General features: G+C 39.7%; 2 protein-coding genes across 2 annotated transcripts in view; both read right to left on the reverse strand.

Moving 5' to 3' along the window:
- LOC140236102 (uncharacterized) overlaps positions 1 to 6,221 on the reverse strand; it is a 114,614-nt gene extending 108,393 nt beyond the window's left edge. The window contains exons 1-3 of the mRNA XM_072316074.1: positions 5,987 to 6,221; positions 1,771 to 1,916; positions 768 to 953 (exon numbers count right to left, since the gene is read on the reverse strand). Coding sequence (XP_072172175.1) covers positions 768 to 953; positions 1,771 to 1,916; positions 5,987 to 6,221 — 567 coding nt within the window. The remainder of the gene's footprint in view (positions 1 to 767; positions 954 to 1,770; positions 1,917 to 5,986) is intronic.
- Positions 6,222 to 6,266: 45 nt separating this feature from the next.
- Positions 6,267 to 21,676, reverse strand: part of LOC140235781 (uncharacterized) — a gene marked incomplete at its 3' end in the record, with an annotated part of 71,733 nt that continues 56,323 nt past the window's right edge. Inside the window, exons 6-7 of the mRNA XM_072315789.1 lie at positions 13,572 to 13,755; positions 6,267 to 6,571 (exon numbers count right to left, since the gene is read on the reverse strand). Of these exons, the coding sequence (XP_072171890.1) occupies positions 6,267 to 6,571; positions 13,572 to 13,755 (489 nt within the window). The remainder of the gene's footprint in view (positions 6,572 to 13,571; positions 13,756 to 21,676) is intronic.

Genomic DNA, 21,676 nt, shown 5'->3' on the forward strand with positions numbered 1-21,676 from the left:
CCTTCTTTTTCTTGAGAAACCACCATGAAAAAACAGTGTATGTAAAGATACGTTCATTTGCCGTAACAGCGAAAATGCTTTCATTGTCATTTCTATACGTATCTCAGGTTACGTTGTTTTGCCTACCAGGAAACGGCAAAGTTGCGAAAAAGGTGTGTGAGATACGCTTTTTATCTCTGAAATGGTAAACATTTGAGAATTGAGACATTCACCGTTAAAAAGAGCGCATTTCATTTAGGAGCCATATGTTCATAACTCAAAATGCCCAAATTTTGGGGTACGTTCCTTTGCCTTATGACGGCCGTGGAGGGAGAATAAACCCTAGACAGTCGATTGATATGTGTACCTTTGAGACAAAAGTGTCTACTTTTCTTCCATACACTTGATTAGCTCTCTAATTTAATGTAACCACAAGATATGGTGTACATGTACACCTTATCATTTATGAAAGCCACAAGAAATTCTATTGACAAATCACAGAAGGGAACGGTAGATGGAGGATTCTGAATGCCAACCATCCAATTTTAAATTGAAAACACAGAACTGCATCGTCTGTATCACCACATCAGAAATCAGAAATCCATGATTTCAGTATGTCTTAACCCGTTGAGGACGAGTCCCGAGTATACTCGGGCAGGTGTCTATGGGAATTGCGTGTTGTAGCAAAATCAAACCGTCCTCAACAGGTTGAATAATAAATTTTTCAGCTTCAGGCCATGTCAGTCAGCTGTCTCAACAAGGGATCATCCAGTCGATGATAAACTCACCAGACTGAGGTCGTCCTCGGGTTCGTTGATGTGGAGTTGGATGGAGACGTGATGGGGTGGGGTGGGGTAATCGCTGCCGTGAATGGGCGACCCGCTCTTGGCCGTGGACAGAACCTCGTAGATGCTGCCGCGGCCTTCCTCACTGGCATCGGTGGACGTATTGCCTGGACCCTCGTTCATTGCATCCTACGAAATAAAAAGGCGTACAGTAAAACAAAATAACTACAATTCGTATGACATGAAAATTCACAGAGGAAATGTCTCTGTCTGATAATTTCACAAACTAAATCAGTTTGTTTGACCATGAACTAATTGATATTTGGCTTCATGGATGAATTGCTACATCTGAAAAATGTAGAGCTTTACAACTGCAGAATACTAATTACATAGTAATTACTAATTTTAGCTTTATATTCACACAGGATATGTGTGTGTGTACACAGCAGTCCAGATTATCATTATACAACCAAGCTGGTGATAAAAATAACCTCCACTACAGATTACTGCAATCATTTGCAACTACTCAAAAGAGGACAGCTACTGATTTCAATTTTTATTTTCAACATAACTGTTTTACACGGCTGGAGTGACATGTGTACAGCTTTATCAGTGATCTCTATGTAAGAACACAAACAGCCAAAGAATGTCAAAAGGAGTCAATGCTTTGATGGACATTTTCACTGGTCACTGCTATTTGTGGTTTTCGACTGTATCCCAGTGGGCAGCGAATTAATTGGAACACCCAAAAATCCCCCCACTACTGTACAGGTGGAAATTTTTGTGGTGTTGACATTTTCGCGCATTTCGTGCAACCAGAAACTAGCACGAAAACAAAAGCACACAGATATTTTTGCTAGCCAATATGTTCCATTAGTTGATGTCTTGATTCTGCAGAATTAAAAACATGCGAAACTCTTCTTACCCGTCCGAGCGCAAAAAATTAGTAGCACAAAAATATCAAATTTTACATTACATAACGAGTTTAAAACTCTGCAAGTCTCACATAGTCAGGCTGCGGCGGACTGTAGTCTTTCTCTCTGTGCTTCTGAGGCTTCGGCGGCGGCGCGTCTCTCCGCAGCTGGGTGTACTCTCCGGCCTGGTCCACGTCGTAGTAGTTTCGGTCTGGCAAGGGGGGTGGCGAGTCGGAGTCTAGACATTCAGTGGGGGAGGGGGGTTAAGGGAGGTGAGGAAAGATGGACAATTATCATTAGTGAAAGTAGGCAGCTTTGCATGTATTTTATTTTATTTATTTATTCAGTCTTATTTGAACAGGGTAGCCCCACCAGTGGGCAGGTACTGTTCTTCCTGGGGGCCCTGCACATACAATCATAATAGATAACAAAACAATGACATTTACACTAAGTACAACATACGTGGACAGGTACAGTTCTGCCACTGAACCCCATACATACAATCACACAATAACTACAGCTACATGTGCCTTGTTCTTTTAGCCACGACCTTTAACCTGTTATTAGGACAGACAAATTTTGCTATCGCTGTATAACACGCATTTCCAATAGACACCAGCCCGAGTTTTCTCGGGACTCGTCTTCAATGGGTTAATTCCACATGAAGGTTTACAATAGCGTGATCTTCAGAGAAATATTACTATGCTTTCATTCTGAAGCTTTCATTTTGGCACCACTGCCAACTCTACAGCTAATACCAGGTATGATGTCATTCAACACAAGTATAGTATACATGTCATCCTACTAAAAATTCACGTAATTTCTTCTCCTGTCGCACTGTTAATTTCTATGTTCATGATTTTGTCAGATCAGTATAAATTCCAATATACTAAAAATAGTATCTTCAACCGTTGAAAACGAGTCCCAAAAATACTCGGGCAGGTGTCCATGGGAAATTCGTGTTAGAGCAAAATTAGTCCGTCCTCAACGGGTTAATGTCTACATGTATCATATTATGTACATGTACATACAGGTGTACTACACATATGTGACCCGCTACAACAAAATGATCCTAAAGTCGGGCGAGGTCGATTATTTGAAAATTGCAAGATATAATCCCCTAATCTTTCTACTTCAAATTGATATATAACACATTCTATAAAAATAATCGGCTGCGGAGATATGTGTTTAAAAGAGAGCATGTCGAGACGTCTGGAAAATCACTGTTTCGAGAAACGCGCCCTAAAAGTCTTCCTTTTGACCCAATCGCGATCAAGGGACACGCAAGTCAGTTTTCACCTCTGGACAATAGAAGGTAAGCCCTAGCAACCCCCGAAGAGTTCATTCAAGCACATCAGCGTCGGCGGTCTCCTCACCAACCAATCAGTGACAAGGATGTGAGAAGCGGCTGAGCATAGCGCACCCCGCCCGCACGCACCAGTCGACTGGGCAGTGTGCGAGCTTCACGCTTCGGTTAGCAGCAAGCAGCAAACTGACCAATGAGATCACTCTGGTCGTTGTTAGGGGCGGAACCTATCTGTGGCGCTCAATCCAAATTTTCGAACCAGTTTCTGCTTCGTTGAAACGCCAAAAAACATGGCTCAGAAAAACGCTATTTTTGTATCTTTCCTTTTATCGTTTTGCTTCAAAATTTCGACAGATGATAGAAGACATGTTAGACTCAATGATATATCAAAATCAGTAAATCGTAAGTTTTGACCAATTTTAATGCTCTGACTTCAAACTCGATTTTCACGGCTTCGACCGTGCGCGACTTTAGGACCTTTTTGTTGTAGCGGGTCACATATTGACTCAACAAATATCAGGGTATGCCAGATCCCTCTTAAACCAGTCTCTATTCCTTTCAATTCATGACTCAAAGGGTTTATCAGGAATTGAACTCATTCTAGTCTTCTTCTTTCTTTTTCCTTTTTTTTTATATTCATCACAAGCTAATGATCATAAATTTGGGAAGTAATATGAAACTCATCTCATACTCAACCCGCAACTTTCACAACAGCAGGATTGGGTAACATACATGTACATACATGTGTGTGTGTTGTTGTTGTTTTTGTGTGTGTGTGTGTGTGTTTGGTGTTTTTGTGGTTTTCTTGTATTTCTTAGACTTTCTTTATTGATTTCTTTCATTTTAGTCTGCAAAATCAGAAACCACTCATTTACACTCTTTGAACAGAATGACCACAAACTACGACCCCAGACATTTGGCACTTGATACCCTACAATTCATTACCATGTAATGCTTTGTCCTATACATGTACAGGTACCTGTGGTTTGTTGTAGCACTGCAAAAAAATTGTAAATTGGTTGCTTGACTGCAAATCTGCAAATCTTCCCTTGAACCATCTCACAAACTCATTTCAGACTCTAATCTTGGAGTTTCAAACCTTCCCTTGACCAATTCTCTATTTAAATCAGATTTACAGGTGCATAATTACACTCTACAAACATCTTGTAGTTTGTCGTAAAAATTTGTTCAAATTAAGGAATGCCTGAATTGTGATGAGGTTGGTGGTTCAAATCCCTAGTACTGTACGTACAGCTGCATGCATATGATGATTTTTATCATCAATGGCTCCCACTAAAACATTTCTTATTATTAATTTGGTGGTTATCTACAGTACATTGATGTAGGGCAATATGTCAATCGGTAGCAGTAAAAATCTTAGACAACATTTCTAGAAGCTGACCTATTGTTCATATTCTGAACATCTGGACCATTAAGTCCAATTGGTTCCTCTTTACATATCTTTGTAAGGTTGGACTGATACATTTCTATAGCTACAGTGCACTACCGAAAGTTATTCTTACACGTCACTGTAGTTTACAGAACATAATTGCACAGACATTTGTTTGTATTGACAAGTGGGAACAGGGCCAATATCCACAACACTCTCCCAATTCTATGCTATGGAGGCACAACCAATGAATAATGCAAGGCAATTTTACAAAGAAGACGTGCATTTGGGAGGATTCTCGGACGTTTTGTAAACACGAGCAACAGGTCTGCCGCAAATGACTGGTGCGTTTAATGCTTTGAGAACTGGGCAGGCAAATGGTTTCCCCCATCGTATCACTCGTGCACTATCGGATGCAGAAACTACATACTTTGAGAAGCAGGGGCTTAATCTCTGGTGCATTCCTACATATAACAGTTGACTGATTAGGATTCTGGTAAATGCTACGGAGCTCTGCCTGTGAAGAAACTTTCCTCCGCCTCCCCCCGTCCCTCCCTCCCACTGAACCCGAGTGCAATCTATCTTAGTCACAGGCGATGCACAATGGGAAGCAGCGCACCGTGAAGGTTGCAACAGGCAGCCATGCAGAGCTCACCCACCCCCTTTGTGCCGCTTTTCAATAGATCAGATTCACACAGGATCTCAAATTACCCCCCCCCCAATCCTCTTTTCTCTCATTTTAACCATTGTCTATTCTTTTGCAATCGTTTTCCCCCCATTGAATTGATCCTGCAAACTGACAGGAAATGAATACTATGCGAAGCGTGTACATGCTTTGGTTTCAAAAAACTGACAGATATCTGCCACTCTGTAGACAATGCCATGGCAAATTTGGCATGATGAGTCAAAAAGTTTGGGGAAACAAATAAAGTTTGGGAACTGGTAGGCACTTGAGAAAAATATCCCCTACTGTTTTATCCACCCTTCCCCATCACGAAGATAGAGAAGAAGATAGAGAAGAAGATGAAGGAAGGATGCAGCAGAGAGGAGGATAAAGGAGAAGGAGAGGAAGAAGAAGGAAAAGAACAAGAAATAGAAGAAACATAAGAAAACAAAAACAAAAACAGATGAAGAAGACAAAAAGAAAAAGGCAGATGGGGAAAAAAAAAGGCAAGAAAGAAGGCGGGTAGAAATGATGACTGATAAGAAGAGCTAGAAGAACACGTTACTGGCTGAGAACCAGAAGGGCGTTATCACAAAATACATGTAGGGGATATTGAGTCATTTCTACCACATTGTAAAACTTGATCCCCTCTACATTGTGGTGTCAATTTTAGATTACCCGTACAGTATATTAATTTTCAGTAAAATGTTAAATCTCAAAACCAAAAGGGTGCTATTGTACCTGATATTTGGAACATCACATCTACCCAATTTTTTGATTAAATAAACTCTCTTATTTCATGAAAATTAATTGTTTCAATTTTATTAATGCTCAAATCGTTTATGCAATAGCACCCTTTTGGTTTTCAGCTGATGGTGAACGAAACACACATGTAGAAGAAGCGGTAGAAAAAGATCACTTTAACACACACTTGTGAAGGTACCTTACCTTGACTTGACAAGGTGTTGGAGAGGGAGTACTGAGGACCCTTGACTTCCAGGTGTGTCGGTCCGGATCCGGGCAGGGGTAGCCGGTTCTCCGGCTGCTGGTGGACGTCGGTCTGGAACTCTGCCTGGGAACCCTCGTCGTCATATATCTGGTCGAGCAGGATGCCGATGGAGTTGCGCTGGGGCTTCTTGGGCGGGCCGGTGTTCCTCAGGAGAGGGATCTGATTGACATTCATGTAGAGCTCGCCCCCTCCCCCATCTCCGTCCCCGCCCCCTCCTGCCGGTGGTACGTGGGAGCGCAGGGGCTTGAGTACCCTCTGCCCGGTCGGGGGCGAGCTGTGGAAGGCCCGCAACTCCTGGTGGAGATAGTGCCGCAGGTAGGCGCCGTCGTTGGGCACGTTGTCGTAGATGTTGTGCGACATGTCTGCGTCGTCCGGCGTGGAGTGGGTGGGGCTGTGGGAGGGGCGCAGACCGCCGTCGTACCCCGACACCAGGCTGGGGTTTGACCCCCTATGCTCTCCATCACTGTACAGCGGTGACACTGAGCTCTCCACTGCACTAGGAAGAGGTTCACCTCGTATGTGGGCTGAGATAAATGAAGAACAACACAACAATAAAAAGAAAATAAACATCAGTTACATATTAAATCACAATGTCTTCTTCAATCAATGTGTGAGTATACCCTTTCTTGAGAATTTAGACTTTATTATTTAAGTGTCTAGCCTTCAATGTAGATCTTCAAAGGATGAATCTTCCACACAATTGTCTGTGTCAAATGTTCACCCATAACAAGTCACACATACACCACATAGTTTTGATAGATGTGTCTTCTATTTTGCTCTAATAGTAAAAAAAAAAATGCCAAACCTGTGCAACTGAACTGTTTTAATGCTCTATTATAAAGATATCAAAGAGGGAATATGAGAAATGAATAAAAACACACAAAAATGAACAAAACCATCTACAAGAGCACTGGACATTGTGACTCTTGAAAAGGAAATGCTGTTGAACATCATTTTCTCTGACTGTATAAGATAAGGCATGGCATGATAAAGTGTTAGAATCACACTATTTTTCATAGTCAGGTCAGGGCAAACTACAATGAAGTTCATTCCCGCATGTGTCTTGTCGACATGAATGAGAAGTAATGGCTTTCAATGTAGAAAAACTCGAATACAATCCAAGCCAAACTTCTGTGAGAAAAGCAGGAGGGATAACAGCTGTTGATTTCCACTTCTTAAGCATGCGTAAAAAAAAAAATGACGAGACAGTACATGTATATATTCAAAGAGACATCGAGCTAATGTAATGTTTAGATTTTCATGGTCAATGTGGAGATATGCACACATTCTGCAGGCATGCACTGACAGAACTAATAATGATCAGCATCGTCTGGCAACATGAACCCAGGGCTGTTCAATAGATCTTGGGGGATGAAGATCGACTCGATTTGGAAATCACACGCCCAGTTTACTGCTGTGTCTGGACCCCGATATGGATCCATAATATGATCGCCGTAATCCGTACGGCAGTAAAACAAGGAAAAGCAGACTGCACACATACAAGTGATTTGTCAAGAACATTGCTCAGTGGCTCTTTAATAAAAACTTGTAAGTATCAGTTTCTTTCTTTGTGTCTACAACATATAAATCTCTCTCTATCATCTCTCATATCTCTCTTTTTATCTATCTATCTATCTATCTATCTATCTATCTATCTATCTAGTATCTATCTATCTATCTATCTATCTATTTATTTACCTATCTATCTATCTATCTATCTATCTATCTATCTATCTATCTATCTAGTATCTATCTATATATCTATCTATCTATCTATCTATCTAGTATCTATCTATCTATCTATCTATCTATCTATCTAGTATCTATCTATCTATCTATCTATCTATCTAGTATCTATCTATCTATCTATCTATCTATCTATCTATTCACTTGTTATCTATATTAAGGGACTTGGTGATAATACTTGTATCATTTTTGTTTCTTTAGCTATTCATCCAAAACACATTCCCGTTCTCTCTCTCTCTCTCAGACTATTTTTTTTATCTTTAAACATCTACAACGTGTATATATATCCATATACAGTACCATCTGTCTAACTATCTCTCTACCTATGGATCTATTTTGTATTAAATCAATCAACTTGTATCTTTATTACATTCATTTTTGTGTTGGATATCTGGGATACACAGATGGCATACTAATTTTCAAAGGCCTTTTGATACTAAAACGGATTTCACATGTCCCCTGTATCAAAGAAGTATACATAAATTTATATCAGCCGGGAAGAAAATTGTGTTGAATCATTCTAGGAACGAAGCAAGGGCAACTGATGAATGTTAATTTTGGAAAGAGACATCAAAGTATTGAGGAAGTTATGGCAATCTAAATTACTTTTATTCAAGCAGATGTTCAGCCTTTTCCCTAATCTCTGTCACTGCATTGAGATCAGTATTCGGATAATCAAAGCTTTTCGAATCTAATCTTTAAAACCTTTTGAATCCCTGATTTTTTTTTCTTTCTTTTTCCCAAATCCTCATGGCAACAACGATTGCAAGAGCTTTATTCCCCACGGGGGCCCACTAATCTCACACAGCTCACTAAAATCCCAAAACAAACAAGTGGCTAAAAGTGGATCAGTAAATAAAAATCTTTTTACTGTATGTCTATTTAAAATAAGGCTGTATCATCTAGACCTTCAATCACCATCAACACAGTGACTGCCTTCACGCAGCAGTTTTAAAGCCTTCCACATTCACAAGCAAAAGTGCTGTTGGGGCCCCAGACTCCACAAAATTAACTTGCGCACCTTTTGCCCGGGCCTCCGTCCCTGGCTAAATTAAGTCTGTGACGTGCACAGAAGAGTCTTCAAAACAGCTTAAAACCAACTAGAAAAAAAAGTAACTTTCCCATTAAAAGCTGCAAGGATGAGATTAGAAGTCTCTGTAGATTAAAAGAAGAAAACAGTTGCCCTCATCCACAACTCCTCCCCCCCCCCCCCCAAAAAAAAAAGGGGGAACATTTGTTGGGGTAAAGGACAGGCAAATACTTGACGCAACTTTGAACAAGTTTGTTGTTGTTGTTGTTGTTTTTAGCGTACTTGTAATTCAGCAAGCGCTTTAAAGGGATTGTTAAGTACTGGTTGAGGTGAGGATTCAGGTTTATAACATTTTTTGGTAAGATAATGAGAAACCTCTTAGGAAATATGGAAGAACATGTAAGTTCAAGAAGGATTCAACATTTATTTGACAAAAATTGGCCTTGAAATGGCTGAAATATCCATAAAAGCGATCCTAATGAAATTGACAGGCCACGACTTTTATTAGGATCTCTTTGCTTTACCTTTTTTTTTAGATATCTCAATCATTTCAAAACCAATTTTCATCAAATAAACTTTTGACTGCTCACAGAATTGTATGCTCCTTAACATTTCACAGAGTGGTTTCTAAATATCTCACAAAATGTTAAAAGCTGAATCCTCACCTCAAACCAGTAGTGTACAGTCCCTTTAATATCAAAAATAATCATATTTATAAATCAAGCAGCTGGTGGTGCAATAACTGTCTCCAGTCTGTCAAAACTCCTTTGACTCATCAGATCCGAGATTAAAGGCTTTTATCTGCTCGGCATCTCCGCAGCAATTATGAGCGCATTTGTTCGACTTGGGGACATGACTGCCACTTGCAAGAGCTTCAAAGAGCAATCTACAGCTTTATCTCTCATTACATCAGAAGAGTATGTGTAAAACGTCATACCACATACAGTAGTTAGCAAGCAAGACACCATATGTGACCCTGCATCACAAAACGAACAAAAAGTCGCCAGATATAGATTTTTAGTTGAGGGCAGATTCTTAAAGAGCAGACTCTAAGCTTTAAAATGATGTATAACTCAATTCAAATGGACTCCCCTGTAAACCTATCTAAATACTAGAAAGAAAGCACACACTTTGGAAAAGTGGGAACTGAGAAAAGAGGCTCTGAAGTACAGGATCTATTCAAGCTGTGCGGTAAAAGGGACAAAAACAGGATGTAAACCACCGGAGCAACAACAATGAAGGGATTATCAGATTAAGCTGAAATTGAGTATGTTCTATTAACACATTATGTTCATGATTAGTGCCAACTTTCAAAGCAGTAGCTTTATCCTTTCACAAGTTATTAAACTTGAAAGAAAAGAGTGTGCAAAGGATTTAAAAAAATTAAAAGGGGCCTCTAAGACATACCTGATCATTCTACTCTCCCCCTTAAAAGGGTTGTAGAAAAACTGCTGAAAACACACTTTCCAATTCATGTTATGATCCCAAACTTAAGAATAATGTAGAAGAAGGATAGCTCTTTCAGAAAATATTTTAAAAAACTCAGGATTGACTTGGTTGACCCATTTCACTTTTTTTAGTCCTCATACAAAATCAAGGAGTGCGACTTCTTGTTCGTTTTGTGATGCACGGTCATATATATAGTACTTTTCTTTAACACTAGCACCCCTCTCTCTCTATTTCTTCTTCTCTTTCTTCTCCTTCTCCTACTCCTCCTCCTCCTTCTTCTTCTTCTCCTCCTTCTCCTCCTTTTCCTCTTCCTCCTCCTCCTTTTCCTTCCCTTTCTTCTTTTTTCCCCATTCTTCCCTTTCATCTACTTTTATCTTCCTCTCTTTTTCCTTGTTTCCATCTTCTTCTTTTCTTGCTCTCTATATTTCTTTTCTCTCCTTCTTTCTATCTTTTTCAGACTTCAAGAGCCACACCCCAAAATGTTTGACCAATGGGAGCCAGGACCCCAGGAGATCTTATCAGTTCTATGGAAAGGCTGCTGTATTGAATGTGATTTTGCCTACAGAGACTCACATTGATACTTTCATATCATAAGAACAATAAACCAGTAGATTATTTGCTGAAAACGATTATTGCAAATTTGTATACCATTGCTCCTCTCACAGGGCGATCATATGTCTGGTCTTTTTTTTTTCCTTTCTTTTTGCTTTTGAGGAGGGATAATTCTAAAGCAGAAGTGTGCATCAAAAATTCATATGTCTCACGCTGACGTATTAGAGCCAACATAATCTCACTTAAGATCATAATAAATAGTTGATTACAAAGCTTGACATGTCCATTAGAGTTTTGTACATCAACTAGGGAAATAAACATATGAAATGCATAAATAGGACAGAGCATTTGCAAGTGGACAGTCTATTCAATTCAATTCAATTTATTTCAATTCAGTATCAAGTCCATTTCTCTGTCATTCAATTGGCATTTCTTTTAATCCACATATGCCAAGGCCAGAGAGCACCTAAATGTGGGTGTGAGATTTTGCAGCATATTTGCACAGCTCGGGAGAACGGAGCGAGAGCGAGCGAGCCACCAATTATTAAGGGGGTTCCCCTCCAACGGTAAAGAAGCTTTAGCATATTTGAATTGCAAACTGCGCAATCTGGTACTGTGTTTAATTATAGGCCTATAATATTGCGGCTTCAATATGTGTACTGTATCAAAATGTGGCTTTTGGGTGGTTGGAAATCCAAGATTCTTGTGATGGGGTGGGGGGGGGGGGGGGGGGGAGGGGGTGAGTTTGTGTCGAATGAGAAAAAGGTTATCTGGTGTATGAGCATGAGAAAGATCCCAGGGGTGTGAGTCTTGTGCACAAGGCATGACACTTCAGGTCTGTTTCATAATTCTCGTTCATAATTTCTGTATGACACCTACAATGTACAGTGTACATGACTAGATACGTACACAGACTATTTATGGGGCTCTTTCCATGCAGGAGCCATTTATAATCTATACAGCCTCATATCTTTGATAGCCAGGATGATCCTTGCGCCTGACATGAAATATTTTCAGATGCTTGGACAGTTGTCCAACCCCTGACTCTGTCTGATGGACAGATAGTCTTATAATTTCAGACTCCTCAGAAAACTATGAGTTAGGAATGGGGATGTGATATAGAAATGTTGGAATGACAATGTCAAAGGGCAAATGCTTCTGTCTTTGCTTGGTGTTGAAAAAGGTCATAGAACTAGCCAATTCATTGATGTCCACTATCCTATGTGTAGGTGTACACTGTATATGGCTGATGGCCATAAAGGGGTCTGGATGGCCAGACTACCTGCCAAGCTTGATTACTGGTAACTGTTGATGCACTGTTAGGCCTGCTCTAAAAATTGTGTCTTTTATAGTTTCTGGTAGACAAGATTCTTCCCTGTCCATAACCTCTCTACATTTAAAGGACAGTCTGGTTCTAATGCTTAAAGGGAAAGTTACCCCCATGCACGTAAAGGGAACGCAAACCCAAAGAGCAATGTGGATTGAGAGAAAGCAGCAACATTAGTAGAACACATCAGTGAAAATTTGAAGACAATCCGACAATTGATGCAAAAGTTATGAATTTTTAAAATTTTGGTGTTGGAACTGCTGGATGAGGAGACTACTACAGGTTAGGACGTATGAGTAAACAAAAACATAAAGAAAATATAAAGAAAATTCCACAAAAATTCATTTTTCATGAAAATTACAAATTCCATCAACTTGATAATGACATATGTTAAGGTACACGTAGCAATTCTTTCCCCTGCTTTCTGAAAGCGGTCAGTCAAGTGCTCTTTCATAATGGTAGAAAAGTGAATTTTTGTTTCACTGATGTGTTCTACTAATGTTGCTGCTTTCACTCAATCCACATTGCTCTTTGGGTTTGAGTTTCCTTCAAAAGGAAGAATTCAGTGAATGTGGGAAAGATCTCTGTATACCAAGTCCTAGGAAAACTGGATTAGCTGCTTGAAAGTATTGATTACAGGTACGTCCATATGCCACCCAGTCTACCTTGGAACTCTACAACAATCTGCTTCATCACAGTGGTGATGTAATATTACGAGATCATTACTGGAATTTCATAAATCTAACGTTTGTATTTAAGGTACACATATTACTAACTTGGTTATCTAATAAGTGTTCTGTCTTGTGTCCTAAAAATATAACATACTTTTAATCAGTGGCATCATATAGCGAAGATGCAATACGTATCAAAAAAAAAAAGAAAATCTCCTTGCTAAAACTCTGTATATATATATGGGGTCTATAAAAGACAAACTGTTATTTGTTAGTCTAATACCTCTGCTATCAGACCAAACTGGGACTGGTGCCCATACATAAAGCGTTTGGACAGACATAGGAAAAATAATGTTTATTAAAATACAAGTAGTGCAGACCCAGTGGTACAGTAGCTGTGTACAGCATGTACTACTTTGTAGTGTTCAAACAATGGTGAATTGTGCTAGTCTACTTCAAATCAAAGTTTTAAAATTCCAATATTTTACTGTAAAATCAATAACATGTTTCTTCAAGGAATATTATAAGTACATGTAAATTGCGTGAGTTTCACAGGAGTCTTCAGTTTGTTTGAAATCACTTTTTTTTTCTTTTTCACTGCTTAAAACCTCCTGATAATACATGTAGAGAAGTCTGGATAAGTGAGGGCCAGATAATTGAGGACAGACTGTACTTCTAAATCGCACAGGTCTACAACCCGCCATGGTTGCATACTCCTTTCGAGGGGCCCCACACGAGGGCGCTCTCACCCATTATCATCTTGGAGATGTCTTGGGAGACCTTGGAGGAGTGCGACTCGATCTTCTGCAGCGCCGTCTCGCTGTGGCTGTCGGCGATCTCGACGTCGATAGACTGCCGATGCTCCAAGAGCACGCGCACCACCTCGATCTTGCCAAAGACGGCCGCTTCGTGGAGAGCAGTGCCATTTTTGGTCTGAAAGAGATTATCAGGGGGATTGAAAGAAAAAGAAGAGAAAATAAAGAACAGGAAGCTGACATGCAAAGTTCAAGTAGATGACAACCTAGGATTTGCTTTTTGCAATACCGGTAAACGCAATTGAGCAAACCTCAACGAAATGATTCAAGACCGAAGTATGATTCTTCAGCAGACATACAGTGTACAATGTCTACATGTATACATGTACATCTATCAAATTTGTCTTCTCTCAATATTCTGTTAACAATTCCTCTACCACCCCCTCTCTTTTTCTCTCTTTCTCTCACATCAGTGTGTTCTTTCTCAGTCTATTTCAGTTTCACACCTATAGATGTGAGTTTTACCACAGACCAGTGAGGAGGCTTTTTTTTTTTTTTAACTTTAAAGGGATCGTATAGTTTTGGCCGAGACCTGACTTCAGGTTTCTAATATTTTTTTTTGTGAGATAATGAGAAACCTCTTATGAAATGTGAAAGAGCATGTGATTCCAAGAAGAATTCACCATTTATCTGATGAAAGCTGGTTTTGAAATGGCCGAGATATCCAAAACAAAGCGACCCTTATAAGAGGTGAGACCGACTTTTTATTACGATCACTTTATTTCACTTCGTTTTTGGACGTGTCAGCCATTCCAAAACCGATGTTCATCAAATAAACTTTGAATTTCTCTTAGAATGGTATGCTCTGTACTATAAGTGGTTTTCTTGGTATCTTGCAAAAAAGTTAAAAGCTCAGTCCTCATCTCCACCAATACTAAACCATCCCTTTAACTTCTCAGAAGTGAGTTTCTGTTTTCACTCCGTCGTCTCAGGTGACCACTTCCTTTATTACTACATAAAAGTGAAGCCCTGCTGTGTGAGAATCAGCAGAATGTGGCATTAAAAGTGGACTGGGTTTCTCCTGAAACAATGAGGTAATCTCTTTCCATGCGACATATATCAAACAGCAGCTGAAGAGTTTGATCTTAAAATGAGCTAAGCGCCTTTTAAACCCTTCAGCAACTAATGTTCTGTACATGATGGCCTATTTTTCCCTACAAGAACTAGGTACAGCAATAGTAAGCACTTTCATTTCACAGAATTTTCTAATCTATGAATTAAATTAAAATAGCTTACTGCATGTTTATTTTTGTCTATTACACATTGCTAATCTAAAGGCTATCAAGTCTTTATTGAGAGAAGTGTGTGTCACAGAAGTAATTCTGACATACTGTTGTTGACCTCTGACCTCTTTCCATTACATAATTTATAGGGCCTACATATTCTTAATGAAACAATAAAAATGGTATCAAAAGCATTATTAAACAAAACAAAAAAGCAGACAGGCAGTTTGGGGCATTTTAGGGAGTAAGGCCCCCATCTCACTAGAAAGGCGACCATGGCGACCATGGCGATCTGTAACGATTTAACAAATCGTGGCGTGATCGCCGTCCGTCTCCATTTTTTGGCCTCCGAGGCGATAACACTACAGTTTCTCTACGCTCAACCTGCGCTGTAGGCGATAGTGCCACGGTAATGCTAAGATGCTGCCACGTTTTTGCCACTTTTCCAAGTCGACGAGACGTGCTGCTTCTGTGATCAAAGCGATTGTATTGCGATATGATGACATAAATGGTATCCCGGGGTACCAAATAAAAATCAGCCATTTTGTTGAAATATTAATTTTTTTTAAAAAGGTTGTACCCTGGGTGCCAAAAAGAGGAAATTATTTTGGTGCTGGAGCTAGCGCGCGCTAGCCACTGCACTGCACTACACTAAAGCACACGCTAGTGGTATCGCAGCTTTCATGCACGCATAGTATAACATGCAGTGGCATGGGAAGGACTATGTACACGCACACAGTGCATGCATTTTTCTCTGACTGTTCTCGAATGGACGTGAGGTGGCGCTACACAACGCGGTAACCCGGGGTACTACGGTACCCCGGGGTAACGCGTGGTGCATCATATTCGTACACTTACAAGACCTCGCTACAACAGTGATACGATCGGAGCAACGGTGATACGTTTATGCCGGGCTCATGCTACGATCTCAAGCGTTCAGGGTATAAAATGGGTTTCATGATTGAATTTCTTCAGGCAGATGTCAGTGTCAAACCAACATGGATATTCCATATGCAGAATATGGTTTTACCCTATAGTAGCATCCTAGAACACATCAGTTAGAACCTGATGTAAAATTGCACCATTAGTTAAGTCATTCATTCAATTATAAGGGTAAAATGTACTGTAATATGAAAGAACCGAGCAAACTACAAATCGTATCCTACAATGAGACAATTTTATGAAGATATATTTGAAGAGATTACAACTTAATTTACTTTCATTGACTTGCAATGATATATGACAAACAAATAATTTAATAAACAGAGTAGATTCGAACTGAGTGTACGTGGAAAAATGAATTTTATACGTTTTTCTCCATATCCACCTTCCTGATCTGTGCATCACTTTCTTTCGTTCATGGTTGTTCCTGTTACGTATTATACTGTAAAAGTGGTAATTTTCATCGGCGATGGGGCCGCTTTCGATGTGCTTGAGTTACGCCTAACGCATTGCATGCTACCCCGTCAGAGTTAAATACGAATGTGGCGCTTTTAATGCACTCGTGAGGCACTTGTGATATGCTCTAAAACCACGGCGTCCTCGCTACGGAAGTTTTAGACATGTTCAAAACTTCCGTAGCGAGGTCACCAACCATGGCGATGGTAGCGACCCTCCGTGCTTCTGAACCGCTCAAGATACGATGGAGAAGATTTGAAGCAATCAAGCCACGATCCACCGCGCTTTGTCGATTTTTGATGATCGTAGTGGAATCACCGTTTAGTGAGATGGGGGTATAATAAGACGGGCGTTTTTGGGTGGTTCAGTTTATACTGATGGGTAAACATTTTACAGTGCAGTGCTTTCCAACCTTTTCTATTAAATGTGAGGCCCACTTTGTGCCAATGGTGGCTCAGGGCACAGAATTTTCCCTGATTATCTATCTGTTGCAAAGTGTCAACAAAATGGGAAGGTGCCTTCACATGATTAGCAAGCAAATTGAGAAACAAGGAAACGACAAACACAGACAAGCCACCGGCTCCATACCACTGCTTTATGGGGGCACCGGATGTACTGAATACCAAAAGTCAACGGAAGAACCATCAAGTGTTTTCATAGAGTCAACAGGTTAATAAAGACTGAAAAGATCAAAGTCGACGGAGGGTTTTCTACCTAATGATTATAGAGGAAGTGCTTCAGCAATTTCCAGATACTCACGTGAGAAACCAAACAAGGTGCAGCCAAATATGGTACAATGTATGTATTCATAGTGCAAAAACAGATACACTCTATGACCCTGTTTACAGCGCAGGGCTGGGCCGCGGCTCGGCCGTGGCCGAGCCCGCCTTCATTTCAGTGTCAACGCGCAAAAGGCCAAATGCGGGACCAAAATTGGCCACGCTCTGGAGGTGGTCTCGGCGGCCGCAGCCGAGCCCGGCCTTTTCTCAGTGTAAACGCAAACTGGGCCAAATGTGCTGCCAATTTTAGTCTGGCTTCCAAACCCTCCGCCCGTACTATTTCGCTATTCAGGATATTAACCCCCTCAATGTCGAAAACTAGTATAGTTTAAGGTGGTTTTGTCCTGCAAAGGATTTTTGTTTCGGCAAAGGCCTTTGCCCAAAACGGCGACTTCGTCGCCACGGAATCCAGTTGGCAAAGGGTCTGAAAACCAGACTATACCAAATTGCGTTTGTTTACAAGCAGAGCGCCACTACGACAAAATATTGAAAGGTTTGAATTAAAAGCGTGGCCGAGTCCGGCAGTGTAAACGGACAAAATGCGGGGCTTGGCCTCGCAATTGAGGCTGGGCTTGGTCGCGGCTCGGCCCAGCCCCGCACTGTAAACGGGGTCTATGTTGTACGACCTGAAATACAGTACATCGCCAAATACCACGATACAAAAGTTTAGGGTGGTAATTCAAACTTTACACGAAATATGCATGCCACATTTAAGTGTGAATCATGTTATGAGATACCAAATTGTACCACCAATCAGAGTATTTGTCATGTGATTTTGACACACTTCCTGTTTTTTTTCTGCAGGTGTCATGTGCAAGCACAGTCTTTTATACCAGAAATATATACAATATGATGGCTATTTTGTGAATGAAAATGGTACCAAGTAAAGTACTGTGGTATCAATCACTGAGATAATTTGACAATGAGAATGTTGCGAAGAAATAACCTTGCAACATTTGATACCACAGTATTACAAAAATGTAAATTCAAAAAGTGAATGCACCCACGGACAGTGCATTGCAGTTCACAAGGAGGAAATGTAGGTGGTGCTTGTACATCAACGTTGTAGTTACACATATCGTTTTCGGTCAAATATTTGCAATGTACGTTGCGTCCAAACAGGGATGAGCTATGTATTATCCTCTTTCAGTTTTCTTTATCAATGGGAGTATTGAGGCTTTGGTGCTGTATGCATTCCTCTTGGTAGTATTGACAGTGTCTACAAGGCATATTGGTCCATGAGGTGAGGTTTTGGGTGTGTTTTTAAAAAGGAAGGCTGAACCAAACAAAGTCAATTGTGGTTTTGCTCAAATCCATAAAAAATGGGGGGGGGGGGGGGGGAATAAGTTTGGTGGCAATTTGTTCTCAAATTAACAAATTAGTTCATATCCTTCTTTCTTGATTAAATTCTTCTCAATTGTCATTACTTTGATCATCATGCATAAATGATATTTAATTTTTATTCTATATCAAATATCTTTCAATTTCTCAATTTAAGTTGATTTCAGAGTCTACATGTTTCACCTCACAATCCTTGTTGAGTATTCATTATATTTGTTGACTTTTCTCATCAAAAATATGAGGTTATCTTTTTTCACAATATCTTCAAAATCTTCATCATGTAGCCTACCTGATTGCACTAAAATGTATCAATGACTTCACAATCATTTGGTAATACACACTACAATTGTAGGTAATTCTTTAACCATGATAATTCATGAAAGCAACACCACACATGAGTATTTCACTTCTAATCTATGTAAACATATCATTGCTGACAACTTCTTGTATCCATAACCATTCAAATGAAATAGCAGAAAACAATGACTATAGTTGTGAAACAATGTACAATGTACCATAGAAAAATTATGTAAGTTAGAAACCAACATTCATGCAGGATTTATTACAATCGTAAAAGTGGCTGAAAAAAAAAAATATTTTTCATAGTCTTAAAATGTGTGTAAATGTACTGTCACATGCTGTAATTCCCTTGTGTCGAGCAAACTGCAATGGTGAAGATGACATTGTATCTGTCAATATAACACAAATTTATCTCAGTCCATAATATGCCAGCTGTTTTTCTCATCGCTTATCTGTAGAATCACATGAGCAATCAACAGAAACCAAGTAAAACCACAAAATTCCTACCATATCAGTCATTTACATTTTGTACCTAATTCTACAAATAAGTTTGGATCTCGACATACACGTAAAGCGTTATAAATGCCATAGACCACATTTCCATTCAATTTGAGAAGAGCTCAGTACACGTCATCATCAACGTAATGAACATGTTCAGTGTTGTTTGTCACAAACTACATACAAGTCTCAAAATGTGTGTGTTGTCTTCAGCGGTGACACAACAAACCCCTGTTCAGATGCAAGCCAGTTTACATTGTATATCAAACCTCGATAAAGTAACTACGTATAAAGAATCACTGTACAGCCGACAGGCCGTTCAGACGCTAATCTCGACCTTTTTTGGAAAACGCCATACAGATGTGCAGTTTCTCACTACGCATGTTGTTACGGTCATGAGTGACAGCTACGGGGTCACCTTTCTGTGCTCGCTCACATTAAACCCCGCCCAGTTATACCGTTGTATGGTCGCTATACGTTCAGACGCGCAATGGACACGATGGAATGCCGATTCGTTATCGAGTTCTAGTTCGAAACGATGCTCTGACCGTCGTTTTGCTATACGTCGTTTCGTTATACGTCGTTTCGTTAGTCAGTGTTCAGATGTATAAATTCATCGTATAGCTATACCGTTTTGGTATAGCTACAGTTCTAGTTTATATTTTCTGCGTCTGAGTGCCCTGATATTCTGCTCTTGCTCCAACTGCTCTGGTCCCACTTTCTCCAAGGACAGCAAACATTGCTATTAGATACAGAATGATGAAATGAAGTGTCAAGTTTCATTTTTGGATTCGATATGCTCAGCTACTCATTGCATGTGGTTTGAATGCTTAAAAAAATGATGTATCACATAATAAATTTGCTCATAGGCGTGGGTAGAAGAAGCATTTAGAATTATACCTTCCTGGTTACAGGGCAACATTACATGTAGATAGACAACAAAATCAGGAAGCTTTCACTGACCAGATGGGAATATGCTGTAATTGAGCATTTTACACTGTTCTGTTGTGGGCATCTCAATGATTTATCATAATAATGCAAGAATGATTTTCAAATCAGAGAGGCTTTCATACTCAAATTCAAATTCAAATTTCTAATTCCAAATTTCAAATAAGAGTTAATTTCCAATGGCACATTTTTGTTGATACAAGTTCACGGGAAAAAATACAATGTATACAACAACACTAGATATACACATAATGTTCAAATAATTGTGTTATTGGAAAAGAGAGGCCCACGTAAAAGATGTGGAGACATAGGCCTATATTAACAAAGTTCATGCTGTATTCACCAATGGTTTATTTCTGTACACAAATTTTCGAGCTACTCGCTCTTTCTCAAGTGTTGATACTTGAGAAAGAGCGAGTACAGTAGCTCGAAAATTTGTGTGCAGAAATAAACCGTTGGTGAATACAGCATGAACTTTGTTCCAGTTTTGTTTTTCATCTTTTAATCTTGCCAACATGTGGACAACCTACTCAATATATATACATATACATTACATATATATATTTTTTTTTTTAATGCACTGCATAAATGACCAAAAAAAAAAAAATTACCCAATATTCACCTCTTTGCAGGTCATGAAAAAAAAAAAACCTTAACCCTTTCAATTTATTTGATGGCACAGAAAATCCCATAGCACTGTGTACATCCTGTCCAAAGTCCCTGGCTTTATAGAGAGGTTTAAAGACTGTACAAAATGAAAATATAATCAGCGTTATAATGATATAATGATATACAATTGTAGGCTGCAGAGAATCTGGGACCTTCCAAAATTCACTGCAGCAATTCATCAACGCTGCAGCTCAGAGGAGAAATCCATCCACTTCCTGGCTAATGCGCAATTAATTGACGCAACGACGGATACTCACAATCCCCCCCACTTTCCTCTTTTCTCGCTTTTTCCGGGACGGTGCGAGTCTGGTTTAATGAGGTGCGAGGGGAAGACATAAGCCATTTGAGCTCGGCGTAAAATAAATTTTCGTGAGATTAGGGATTAGTGATAGCTTGTTTACTTCATTTTTTTTTCTTTCCCTGAGACGCATTGCAATACTGATAATTCACTGTCAGTTTGCTATTGCAGTGTTCAATGTCTGATAATTGGTGCACATAAAATGTATCTACAATGTAGAATTCCATGCTGGACAAAATTCATCTTTACGCACTTTTCGTTGTGTAATGATTCTCATTTCCTGCGTTGTTAAACATGGAACTACAATATACAAGTGTACTTGCAGTTCCATGATTGCATCCGTTGCACATATTCCTGGAGCCAAGTATTGCCACACCAGTGCAGCATACAGGGTGTACACATACATGTAGCCTTGAAATTTCACAACCATTGTGGTAACAAGGTCAACATTCACTATCATGTTCAGTTAAAAAGGCAGAGTTACATCTGTACATGTACATTGCAACAAGGGCAAAGAAGACGTCTCCTACACGTCACATTACAGACTGGAAGTGAAATTTTAAAAATACCTTGAATCAAACATGG

The sequence above is a fragment of the Diadema setosum genome, chromosome 12, assembly GCF_964275005.1.
Source record: "Diadema setosum chromosome 12, eeDiaSeto1, whole genome shotgun sequence".
Lineage (NCBI taxonomy): Eukaryota > Metazoa > Echinodermata > Echinoidea > Diadematoida > Diadematidae > Diadema > Diadema setosum.